Here is a 12,919-nt window from a genome sequence, read left to right as displayed (position 1 = left end):
ACGGAAGCAAAGTCTTGATTATAGTGGAGCTTCATTGAGAAATGGCCATCTTTCATTGCCCAGTGTTTGATGTGCTCTCTGTTTGTCCTTTAAAAGATCGCTCTCTGTAAAAGCACACCCCCTTATTTGTAAAGGCCCTGGAGAGGATGCCATCAGACTCTGAATACAGTTGGCCTATTTCAGAAGAAAAACAGCAAACTGAGAATCATAGTCAACAAAGAGTAGGAGGGAACAGAGCCTCCACTTACTGACTCAGTGACCTCTTCTAAGTGTTGGATTCTTATGGTGCCGCACATCCTAACAATCCTGGGCGAACTGATCTGAACAGCGTCAGTTAACATCAGTGCACTGGTGGGTGCGCTGCACGAAACTGTCAGGAACACTACATTCGAAATCCGTGTCCAGTCCGAGTGATTCATTGTGTTTTTTCCCTGGGGTACAGCCCTCCCTTAGCCCACTGGAAATAAGTGCTGATTGGCTATTGAACCATGGAAGGCATCACAACCAAGCCCAATGATTTCTCCATCCCATCCCATGGAGAGTAATCAGGAGCAGGAAGTCTGACTTCCTTCCTCTCCTTTCCCTTCCTCTCCTTTCCTTTCCTTTCCTCTCCTCCCCTCTTTCTTTCTCCCCTCCTCCCCTCTTTTTTCTCCCCTCTTCCCCTCTTTTTTCTCCCCTCCTCCCCTCTTTTTTTCTCCCCTCCTCCCCTCTTTTTTTCTCCCCTCCTCCCCTCTTTTTTTTTCTCTCCCTTTACTGATTACAAAACAGCAACTTGCATTTAGATCGTGCCTTTAAGATAAAAAAGCAACCCTAAGCACTTGAAGTGTGACTTAGGTTTCATTAATGGCCAAGTGGGTAAATGCAGTGTCCTCGTGAGGTGTACAGACAAGGGAGGTCCCAGGTTCAATTGCAGGCCTGTAGGACTCGGCCACAACAGCTTGGGGTCACTACAGTTGGCCAAGGTGACCCCTGGGATAAGGAAGTCAGGGTTCCCGTTCCTGACGGCTGTCTGGAGATCCCTGCCGGAAAGTGCTAATATCTGGACATCTTTGATGGCAGGATTGGGATTTGATGTGATGCCCCTGTTGTTGAATAGCACCCACCACTCACTGTCTAAAAATCAAACATGAAGAAAGGCCACTAGGTTGATGCACTTGAGAGGTGCCAGTGCCTTTAATGGATATGGGGTAACAATTAACTAAAAGGATGGACAATCAAAAGGTTTTTGATAGAGTAAATAAGGAGACACTTTCCACTGGCAGGAGGGTCGGTGACCAGAGGGGACACATCTAAGATAATTCATAGAATTGTTACAGCATAGAAGGCGGCCATTTGGCCCATCGAGCCTGTGGCAGCTCTTTGTAAGAGCAATCCAGTTAGTCCCATTCCCCCGCTCTTTCCCCATAGCCCTGCAAATTTCTTTCCCTTCAAATATTTATCCAATTCCTTTTTGAAATCCACGATTGAATCTGCCTCCACCACCCTTTCAGGCAGCACATTCCAGATCATAACTATTCACTACGTTAAGTTTTTTTCCTCACATCGCCTTTGGTTCTTTTGCAAATCACCTTAAACCTGTGTCCTCTGGTTCCCGACACTGCTGCCAATGGGAACAGTTTCTCTTTATTTACTTTATCTAAGCCCTTCATGATTTCCATCAAGTCTCCTCTCAACCTTCTCTGCTCTAAAGGAGAACAACCCCAGCTTCCCTGGTCTATCCACATAACTGAAGTCCTTCATCCCTGGAACCATTCTAGTAAATCTTTTCTGCACCCTCTCTAAGGCCTTCACATCTTTCCTAATGTGCGGTGCCCAGAATTGGACACAATACTCCAGCTGTAGCCGAACCAGTGTTTTATAAAGGTTAAACATAACTTGCTTTTGTACTCTATGCCTCTGTTTATAGAGCCCAGGATCCCATATGCTTTTTTAAACAGTTTTCTCAACCTGCCCTGCCACCTTCAAAGATTTCTGCACATATACCCCCAGATCTCTGTTCCTGTACCCCTTTTAGAATTGTACTCTTTAGTTTATATTGCTTCTCCTCGATCTTCCTGCCAAAATGTATCACGTCGCACTTCTCTGCATTGAATTTTATCTGCCATGTGTCCGCCCATTCCACCAGCCTGTCTGTCCTCTTGAAGACTATCACTATCCTCCTCACTCTACTACACTTCCAAGTTTTGTCTCATCTGCAAGTTTTGAAATTGTGCCCTGTACACCCAACTCAGTCTTGTATATCAAAAAAAGCATTGGTCCTAGTACCAACCAACAGGGGGACACCACTGTATACCTCCCTCCAGTCCGAAAAACAACCGGTCACCACTCTGTTTCCTATTACTTAGCCAATTTTGTATCCATGCAGTAACTGCCCCTTATATTCCATGGGCTTCAATTTTGCTGACCAGCCTATTATGTGGCACTTTATCAAACTACTTTTGAAAGTCCACATACACATCAACCGCATTGTCCTCATCAGCCCTCTGTTACCTCATCAAAAAACTCAAGTTAGTTAAACACAATTTGCCTTTAACAAATCCACGCTGGCTTTCCTTACTTAAGGAAGTAACCATCATTACTTGACAGTGATTATTCATTCTGTCCCGGATTATCGTTCCTAAAAGCTTCCCCACCACTGAGGTTCAACGGACTGGCCTGTAGTTGTTGGGTTTATCCTTACACCCTTTTTTGAACAAGGGTGTAACATTTGCAGTTCTCCAGTCCTCTGGCACCACCCCCGTATCTAAGGAGGATTGGAAGATTATGGCCAGTACCTCTGCAATTTCCACTCTTCCCTCAGCAATGTCGGATGCATCCCAGCCAGACCTGGTGACTTTTCTACTTTAAATATAGCCAGCCTTTCTAGTACCTCCACTTTATCAATTGTCACCCCATCCAACTACCTCCCCATTTCAACTACCTCCCTTTTTACTGTGACTTTGGCAGCATCATCTTCCTTGGTAAAGACAGATGCAAAGTACTCATTTAGTACCTCAGCTATGTTCTCTGCCTCCTCGTGGATCTCCTTTTTGGTCCCTAATCGGCCCCACCCCTCCTCTTACTACCCATTTGCTATTTATGTGCCTATAGAAGATTTTTGGATTCCCTTTTACGTTAGCCGCCAATCTATTCTCATACTCTTATTTCCTTTTTCACTTTCTATATTCAGCCTGGCTCTCTTATTATCTACCTGACATCTGTCATACGCCCCCTTTTTCTGCTTCATCTTACTCTATCTCTTTCATCCAGGGAGCTCTGGCTTTGGTTGCCCTCCCTTTTCCCCTTCATGGGAATGTACCTACACTGTACCCAAACCATCCCTTTAAAGGCCGCCCATTGTTCGATTACAGTTCTGCCTGCCAATCTTTGACTCCAATTTACCCGGGCCAGATCTGTTCTCATCCCACTGAAATTGACCCTTCGCCAATTATGTATTTTTACTCTAGATTGCTCCATGTCCTTTTCCATAACTAATCTAAACCTTATGATCACTGCTCCCTAAATGTTCCCCCACTGACACTTGCTCCACCTCATTCCCCAGAACCAGATCCAGCAATGCCTCCTTCCTTGTTGGGCTGGAAACATACTGATCAAGAAAGTTCTCCTGAACACACTTCAGAAATTCTTCCCCCTCATTGCCTTTTACACTATTACTATCCCAGTCCATATTAGGATAGTTGAAATTGCCCATTATCATAACTGTATAATTCTTGCACCTCTAATTTTCCTGAAAATTTGCTCCTCCTATATCCTTCCCATTAGTTGGTGGCCTATAGAATACACCCAGTAGTGTAATGGCACCACTTATTCTTAACTCTAACCAAATAGATTCTGTCCTTGACCCCTCCAAGACATCCTGTCTCTCCAGCACAGCAATATTCTCCTTAATCAATACTGTCACCACCACCCCTTTTTTTTTTCCCCCATTCCCTATCTTTCCTGAACATCTTATATCCAGGAATATTTAGTGCCCAATCCTGCCCTTTTTTGAGCCAGGTCTCCATTATCACCACAACATCATATTTCCATGTGGCTATTTGCGCCTGCAGCTCACCAACTTTATTTACCACACTTCGTGCATTTACACACATGCAATCTAAAGCTATCTTAGTCTGATCCCTCTTAATACCGTACTATTTCATACTCTAGTGCTATCTGTCGCTCCCAATCTTTTGTGCACCTTGTTTCTCCTTTCTAATGCTACATCCTGGTGCCCACCTCCCTGTCAAATTAGTTTTAACCACCCCCCCCACCCCCCCCAGCACTAGTGAACCTCCCCGCAAGTACATTAATCACAGCTCTGTTGAGGTGCAACTTGTCCATCTTGAGCAGGTCCCTCCTGCCCAAGAATTGGTCCCAATGCCCCAAGAATCTGAATCCCTCTCCCTGCACCATGTCTCTAGCTATGCATTAACCTGCCTTATCTTCCTATTTCTGTGCTCACTAGTGTGTGACACTGGGAGTAATCCAGAGACTACTATCTTTGAGGTCTTGCTTTTTAACTTCCTCCCTAGCTCCTGAAACTCTGGCCACAGGACTTCATCCCTTTCCTATGCCATTGGTACCCACTTGGGCCATGACTTCTGGCTGTTCCCCTTACCCCCGTGTAATGTTCTGCACCCTCTCCATGATGCCCTTTATCCTGGCATATGCAGTACTCACATGGATGGTCACACAAATGCCTGTCTATCGAATCCCCTATAACTACTGCATTTCTACACTTCACTGTGCCCCCCTGTGCAGTCCTTTGGCCCATGATGCTATGATCAGGACTGCACTCCTTCGAGGTTTCATCACCTTCACTGGTTTGAGAGTGCCAAACACCCAGAAGATTCCTGCACTGTCTGCCTCTACCTACCCTTTCAGATGGCCACCAGCTTGCTTTCCTAAACTCTGTGGCGGTGAGATGACCACCTCCAGGAACGTACGACCTGTGGGGGGGGGGGGCCTTCAACCTCCCTTATGCTCTGCATTGACTCCAGCTGCCCCTCAAGCTCGGAAACCCTCAGCTTGAGCTCAAGCAACTGGAGGCATTTCATGCACATATGGCCCTCCAGGACACATGAAGCATCCTGAAGTTCCCACATGGACAGGAATTGCAGGCAATGGGTTTCAGCTGCCCATCCATTATATTTAGAAGCTTTTTCCCCCCCCCCCCCCCCCTAAACTCCCTTTAGATACTCTTACTTACCCCAATTAACCTAACCTTTTATTCTCAGAGCTCTTCCTCTCTGTTCACTGTCCTTCTCCCCCACATCTCTACATCTAATTCTCACTCTGTTCACAATCCATTGCATTTGTTCTGTGCAATCGCAGATAACCTACTTTATACCTTTTGGGAACAGCAGTTACAACGGCTCAATCAGCTTCCAGCTCACAGTAGTTACCCTCTATTCAGACAATCACTCACAGCTGATTAACTGTTAACTGCCACTGACTTGCAGTTTCTGTTGAAGTTCTATGTTAAATTTTAAACTAAATTTTAATTTCAATTCACCCACGAGTTTAAGAGTCCCCCCGCCCCCTCCACCAAATTCTCAAGATCCCATTCTGTTCGCAATCCACTCTGTTCGTTCTGTGCTTCAGCAGATACCTTCTACTTTATACACCTTTTGGGAGTAATAATTGGTAAAAGAGCCAGAGGGGCGATGAGGAGAATTTTTTTTATGCAGTGAGTTGTAATGATCTGGAATGCGCTGCCTGAAAGGGCGGTGGAAGAAGATTCAATAGTAACTTTCAAAAGGGGATTGGATAAATACTTGAAAAGGAAAATAAATTGCAGGGCTATGGGGAAAGAGCAGGGGAGTGGGACTAATTGGATAGCTCTTTCAAAGAGCCGGCACAGGCACGATGGGCCAAATGGCCTCCTTCTGTGCTGTATGATTCTATAATGCATGGAGTTCTAATCGCACGTAATTGAAGTTGTGATCTCGCAGTTACTCATTTAATAATCTCGTCAATTCTTCCTGCAGTTGGGAGGCTGGAACATCACAAAACCCTGGGATAAGGTCAACTTTCAGGAAGTGCTTCAGTCTGTAACAGCTCATTACCGAACCTCCCCGTTCTTCACCATCTATATCAGCGCAGATTCTAAAAACTCCAACAGTAACATCATACAGGTACGTAGCTGGTTATACAGCCGGAACCCTGTGTAACAGGGCAAAAAGGCTTTACCTGTAGCATAAATCTGGGAAGACCTCGGCTTAAATTGAGAGCGAGAGAGCCCGAGACCAACAAATTGAATAAAGTGCCAAGTAAAGTGAGTAATGGCAGCTCAGCGAAACCTGGTGATTAATCGGTTCGAGATCGACTGAGGAGAGTTTGCCAAATGCAAGCCGTTTGGCACCAGAGTTTGCCTGTAATTGCTGGTTAGAAATCCAAGCCTGCTCACTCAGCGGCGTAGATCGTGACTTTGTCCAATAGTGTAATCCGGGTGATAGCGAGTCGGCAGACTGTTTTGCATCTCTCCCATTGACCTTAAAGGAAATAAAAATGGGGAGAGATGTGAAAGGGGCTGCCGACTGGCTATCACCCGTTTTACACAATCGCACACGGTCTAGATCTACCCCAGGGAATCAGAAGGATAAGGGCCGGGAATATCCTCGAAGCTGTTCCCACTCCGCCACTCAGCTCCATGGAAATTCCCAGCCAAGGTTCTGTTTCTTCCATTGTAAAGGCAAAGGAAGGTGTTGGGAATAAGCACACAAATGTCTTCATGTTGATAGGCCTCCTGCCTTTAATAGAATGTTCATTAATATCAGGAATGGGCCCCTCCTGTTGCCATTTAATTTGGTGACGTTCTGGTGAAGATGGGGCGGAGGCAGTAGCAACAGTGCGATGCTGATTGGCTGATGTTGCCGATCTCCCCCACCCCCTCCCCCTCTGTCACCTGGAAGGAGCAGGTGGACTATTGCATAGAATTTATAGCACAGAAACAGGCCATTCGGCCCAACTGGTTTATGATCCGCATGAGCCTCCTGCCACTCTATTTACTTCATCTAACCCTATCTACATATCCTTCTATTCCTTTCTCCCTAATGTGTTTATCTAGCTTCCCCTTAAATGTATCTATGCTAGTCGCCTCAACTATTCCTTGTGATAACGAGTTCCACATTCTAACCACTCTCTGGGTAAAGATGTTTCTCCTGAATTCCCTATTGGATTTATTAGTGACTACCTTGAATTTATGACCTCTAGTTTTGGACTCCCCCATAAGTGGAAACACCTTCTCTGTCTACCCTATCGAACCCTTTCATAATTTTAAAGACTCGATCAGGCCACCCCTCAGGCTTTTTTCTAGAGAAAAGAGCCCTAGCCTGTTCAGTCTTTCCTGATAGCTATAATCCCTCGGTTCTGGTATATTAGTTCAGTGGTGACCTCCGCTGCGCCTGGCACTACCACTCCTGTGGTAGAGGGTGTTGCAGGTTAGATGGCACAACTCATGTCACTGCCTCCCTGGTGAACCTCAGCCTTTGAAGGGTGCCCGTATCTGTAAACACAGCTGTGTGGGTAACATCTCTGGTGTAAGCGCAGCTCCCTCACATCCTTTACTCAATCATCGTCTTGCAAGCAGGGAGGCGCAGTAACCATTTTAGCTATTTTTGATCTTCCAACCAAAATGAAGGACCCAAAAAGTATGTTAATTCGGGGACTGCCTCCTTAGTGATTGGAACGCCTGAGCAAGGAAGGGAGGGAGGGAAGATTATGCTGTTGTGTTGCCCTCGCCCTAAAATAGGGCCATCCTTCATTATTTGCCCACATGATCCATCAAGGGAACTGGAGGTCCTGATGGCTGCAACAAAACAAAATGGTTTGCATGGACCATCACTCTCTTTCACTGGCATCTACCGATTATGGTGCAGGAGGAGCTCTATGGGTTGGTATCAATAACACAGGTGCAACTCTATGGGCTGATTTCTATTGGTAATGATGCAGGAAGAACTCTACAGATCAGAATCTACCATTATTAGTACAGGAAAGACTCTTATAAGCTGGTATGTATCCATGATATATTAAAAAAAAGACTTGCATTTATATAGCGCTTTTCACAACCTCAGGAATTCCCAAAGTGCTTCACAGCCAATGGAGTACTTTTGAAGTGTCATAACTGTTGTAATGTAGGAAACGTGGCAGCCAAATTGCGCACAGCAAGATCCCACAAACAGCAATGTGATAATGGCCAGATAATCTGTTTTTGGTGGTGTGGGTTGAGGGATCCTGGGAAGACAGAAACAAAGTGGTTTAGTAAAGGCATTTGGGGGTTGAGATAAAGCTTGGGGGCTAAGGAGGCTGGAGAAAAGACAAAGGGAGAGGAGCAGAGCAAGACAGGGAGGGGGAAAAATAGGGATTATGGAGAGCACGGATTTGAGGTGTGCCATTTTGTGCACACAGATGAAATGAGTGCAAACAAGTTTTTTTTTAAAGTTAGACTTGGTAGAAAAATAATAGATAATAATAGTAACCATGAGGGGAACTGATGAAAGAGTTTAAGGGGAGACTTGTGAGGGAACATTTATACCGCTGTGTTTGGAGAGACTGAGACCAAGAGATGTTTCTCTGAGGAACAGCCTGGATTTTCCGTATGACGTTATTTGTTGACGTGGGGTATTAATGCCGATCGGAAAGTTTAGGCCAAGACTAGTTGAGCAAAATAACTGGATGAGATTCGCAACAGAGGGGGGTGGGCTTTCTGCGGATGTTATCCTGCTGTAACATCAGCAGAAGAAAGAAATCCCAGAGAAACAGCGTAAATGGTGGCTAAGGCTGGAGATTGGGAAAATCCCTGCAGAAATTCTACCCCAGGCCCCCGATGGATCATTCCTCATAGTAACATCAGGAACAGGAGAAGGCCATTTAGCCCCCCGAGCCTGCTCCGCCATTCAATTAGATAATGGCTGATCTGCACCTCAACTCCATTTTCCTGCCTTTGTTCCATATCCCTTGATCCTCCTTGAACTTTTTAGTCCTCTATAAATTTGCCTTGATGTTCAGTGTCTGTAGCCATATTCTCTATGGTGCATTCTGGAAAGAAAAGAGTGTAGTCTTGATGAGAAGAGGATTAAAATAGGGCCAACACTGTAAAACGTTCACAGAAGCTCGAAGCTCATTCCACTTCTAATTCTTTAAGCCAATTACTGCTTCCTTTGCAGGTGGACCAGTCAGGACTGGGTTTACCTTCAAGAGATTATTACCTCAACAACACTGCCAACGATCAGGTAGGTGGACCCCAGCAGCGTGACCTTCTGAAACATGTTGTAGGTGAATCCGACACCTCTGCACTGTCCCAGAGGCTCGAGCAGCGAGCACAGACTGTTCCCCGAGACTTCAGGCTTTCCACGTTACCTTGTAAAAGGTGTCCTCCTCTTTCATTTTATCGTTTCTTGTTCCCTCATCCCTCTCCGTGACCTCCTTGGGAAAGTTCCACAGGCACTTGTGATAACTCTCCCGGTATCTCATCCCGAGCACAGGTTTTTCATCAATGAGACGGTGAGTACGGACAGACTGGTTGACTGAGAGGACCCCAGAGTGGAGCTCGGTTCTGCACTCATCCATCTTCTGCACAAAAGCACTTTCCAACGAGGGGTCAGCAGACGATGAGTATGAGCAGGATCCCTGGCTGATTTTCCCCTGACCCTCCTCTCCCCACTTCGGTAGCCCCGGAAAGCTGAGGCCAATTATAACATCCCATTCCACCTGAGATTAGCTAATTTGGCCTAGTCAGGGAGTTGAACCTCTGGGCTCCTCCTGGACAGTTTGGCACAGTACCACATAAGCTGATGCATTTGCTCATGGACCGTCAGTGGATTGAGCGGAGGGTGTGTTTCTCACTGCCAGATTCAAGCTAATTTTAGTTAAAATAGCAGTTTAACGTGGCTGCGATATAGCAAATACGGCATCCAAGGAAATCTTCCCTTGTAAAGGATGTCGTAGCAACTAGAGAGGAGTTGGAGCCCAGGCTACTGCAGCCCCCCAGTACTGGCATAGGTGAGTGTAGGACTGACGTGTTTGAGTATTGTACTCACCTCTGGTTGTGTATGGCTTGTGTCTGATTCTTTGAGTGTCCCCACTGTGCCTTTTGCGGTCTAGTTATTCGGATGTGTTTACAGATTTGGTGTAGCTTTAGATAATTGAATAAGTGTGAAGTTGGGCCGAATGTTGATGCATTGCAGACGAATGGGTCTAGAGGGGCCTAACATCCAAACATTGCCAAAACCTCGTGACTGTTTCATGTCCAACTGGTTGATCTGTTTACGAGGCTCGGTTCTAGTATATTAGTTCAAGAAATGAAAAAATGTACTCAAAAACACAGTCCACCCGTCACAGATTTAAGCAATTTTAATCAAACCTTTGGAAAGGGCTCCTAAGAATTCCTGGCCCTGGATAGTAAAACACATACACATGCTGGAATACACAGCAGCATCTGAAAAACGGTAAAGCAAGCAAACAATGAGGCGTGACCTTGATCAGGCTCTGTACTCGTGCAGTAACCAGTCCTGCCTGTTTCAGGTGCTGGTTGACCTGCTATTTTCACCATTCTTTGTGTTTTTTTCTCTACACTGGGGGAGATTACCTCTGCACTGCTCCACACCACTGTAAAGTAGCCCTTTATTACTGCCCTGTACAGTTGATGGCTGCTTGAATTTGGCTGTGACGTGTACTGAAGTCAATTCATTAAGGGGAAAAACTCGCTGGCTTTGTGATTTTAAGTGCAAAAAATAAATGTTTGAAAGAAAAAGAGTTCCTTTTCTTTATAATTTTTCAGCTGGAAGGCAGAACTTTTATTTCACTTAAATGGATGTGGCTATTTTTACAGTGGTTTTTGCGTGCTTCAGAATCGGAGGGAGGGGATTATCAGACGTGTGGGCAGTGGGGCTGTCCTACTGTGACTGGGAGTGTCTGGTTAGGTCACCATTCTTGTACTACCTCTGGCATCAGCTTGCTGCTCAGGCAGCCGGTGTCAGTATCAGGCACTCCCTGATTTTTTTTTTAAATAAGTCTTGCATTTATATAGTGCCTTTCATGACCTCAGGACGTCCCAAAGTACTTTACAGCCAATGAAACTTTTGAAGTGGAGCCACTGTTGTAATGTAGGAAATGCGGCAGCCAAATTTGCACACAGCAAGGTCTCAGAAACAGCAATGAAACAAATGGGCAGCTCATCTGTTTTTAGACGTTGGTTGAGGGATAAATATTGGCCAGTACACTGGGGAGAACTCCCCTGCTCTTCTTTGAAATAGTGCCATGGGATCTTTTACGTCCACCTGAAAGGGCAGATGGGGCCTTGGTTTAATGTCTCAGCCGAAAGATGGCACTGACAGTGCAGCACTCCCTCTGTACTGCACTGAAGTGTCAGCCTAGATTATGTACTCAAAGTCTCAGGAGTGTGACTTGACCCCATGACCTTCTGACTCAGAGGGGAGAGTGCTACTGTCCTGAGCCAAGGTAAGGTACAGCACACTTAGATCCAGAGTCATAGGGCCCGATTTTACCAGGGGTGCGGGTTCTCGGCGGGTGGGCCAGCGGGTGCGTGTGTAACGCACCCGGTGAAATTAGTGGGTTTCCTGCGCGATCGTAGCAGGCAACCCACTAATTGGAGCCACTTACCTGCTCCTCCGGGCTCCCCGCTGCTGCTCTGCGTGTCAGTCGGGCTGCGCAGTAAGATCTGTCAGCTGGAGGCGCTTTATTTAAAGGGGCTGTCCTCCACTGACAGATGCTGCAACCGAAAGCAAGAATTACAGCATGGAGCAGCCCAGGGGGAAGGCTGCTCCCAGTATAATGATGCCTCACTCCCCGTATCAATACATGGGGTGAGGAGGAGGGGGAGGACAGAGATCTTCCACCCAGCGGGCGGGAGGAAGCGGCCCGCCTCTGCCACCAGGAAGGCCTGGCTCGAGGTGGCAGAGGGGGTCACCAGTGCCACCAACATATTGCCACCTGCATACAGTGCAGGAGGCGCTCCAACGACCTTAGGAGGTGAGCCACTGTGAGTACATGTAGTCTCCCCCCTAAACCCCGTCTGCCGCAACACTGCCCCCACCACACATCTCCATCGGCACTGCCAACACTACTCTGCCACATCACCCTTCATACCCACTCAAACCTCATCCTCATCTTACCTGCACCTACTCACCTCGCCAGTACTCATCCCGCCACTACCACGCAACCCAATCCTCATACAATCTCATGGCTCTATCTCATACTCACCCTCTCGTGCATCTTCCACGGCCAGCCTCACTCAACCTGCCACTACCTGTGCTGCAGCCCTGGGGCATGCATCACATATGTGCAGTAGGCAGCGTAAGGCAAACGTGTCGTGAGCATGAAGGGGATGCACAAGGGTGTTTGAGGGTTTGCCATGGGTGTCACTCATATTGAAGTTCAGAGCAACTCACATCACACATTATATTGGCACCACTACTGCCATGTCTTCGCGAATCCTGTCTGGTTGGTGCAATAATGCCTGCTCCTGGGTATTACTGAGGACCCACTACTGATGCCACCCATTGTGTCCCTGCAGAGTGGGAGTAGGTGTATTTGCAGGGCTCTTCTGCGCAGACGACTGAGAGACATCGGCGATGTCCCCAGTTGCACCCTGGAAGGATGCGGAGGAGAAGTTGTGGAGGGCAGTGGTGAATTTGACAGCGACAGGTAAGAAGATGGTGCACGGGCCAGCCGGGAGCAGCTCGGCATGAAGGAGGCTGCAGATGTCCACGACTACATGTCCAGTGACTCTGAGCCTCCGTGTGCACTGCTGCTCAGAGAGGTCCAGGGAGCTGCGCCTCGGTCTGTGGACCCTGTGGCGAGAGTATTGCCCTCTGCGAGGCATCTCTCTCTGCGGCAGCCCTCCCTCCTGCTGTACAGGTGGGTGTGTCAGAGCACTGTGTTGTGGAGCTCCACGTGTCAGAGGTGGACGGCGTGG

General features: G+C 47.0%; 1 protein-coding gene across 2 annotated transcripts in view; it reads left to right on the top strand.

Moving 5' to 3' along the window:
- LOC137301209 (endothelin-converting enzyme 1-like) overlaps positions 1-12,919 on the top strand; it is a 220,232-nt gene that overhangs the window by 145,961 nt on the left and 61,352 nt on the right. For both annotated transcript variants that reach the window (XM_067970678.1, XM_067970677.1), the window contains 2 exons: positions 5,973-6,119; positions 9,150-9,215. In XM_067970678.1, coding sequence (XP_067826779.1) covers positions 5,973-6,119; positions 9,150-9,215 — 213 coding nt within the window. The remainder of the gene's footprint in view (positions 1-5,972; positions 6,120-9,149; positions 9,216-12,919) is intronic.

The sequence above is a fragment of the Heptranchias perlo genome, chromosome 32 (genome assembly GCF_035084215.1).
Source record: "Heptranchias perlo isolate sHepPer1 chromosome 32, sHepPer1.hap1, whole genome shotgun sequence".
Lineage (NCBI taxonomy): Eukaryota > Metazoa > Chordata > Chondrichthyes > Hexanchiformes > Hexanchidae > Heptranchias > Heptranchias perlo.
The sequence above is the reverse complement of the archived record's forward strand: the minus strand, read 5'-3'. Positions and strand labels throughout refer to the sequence as shown.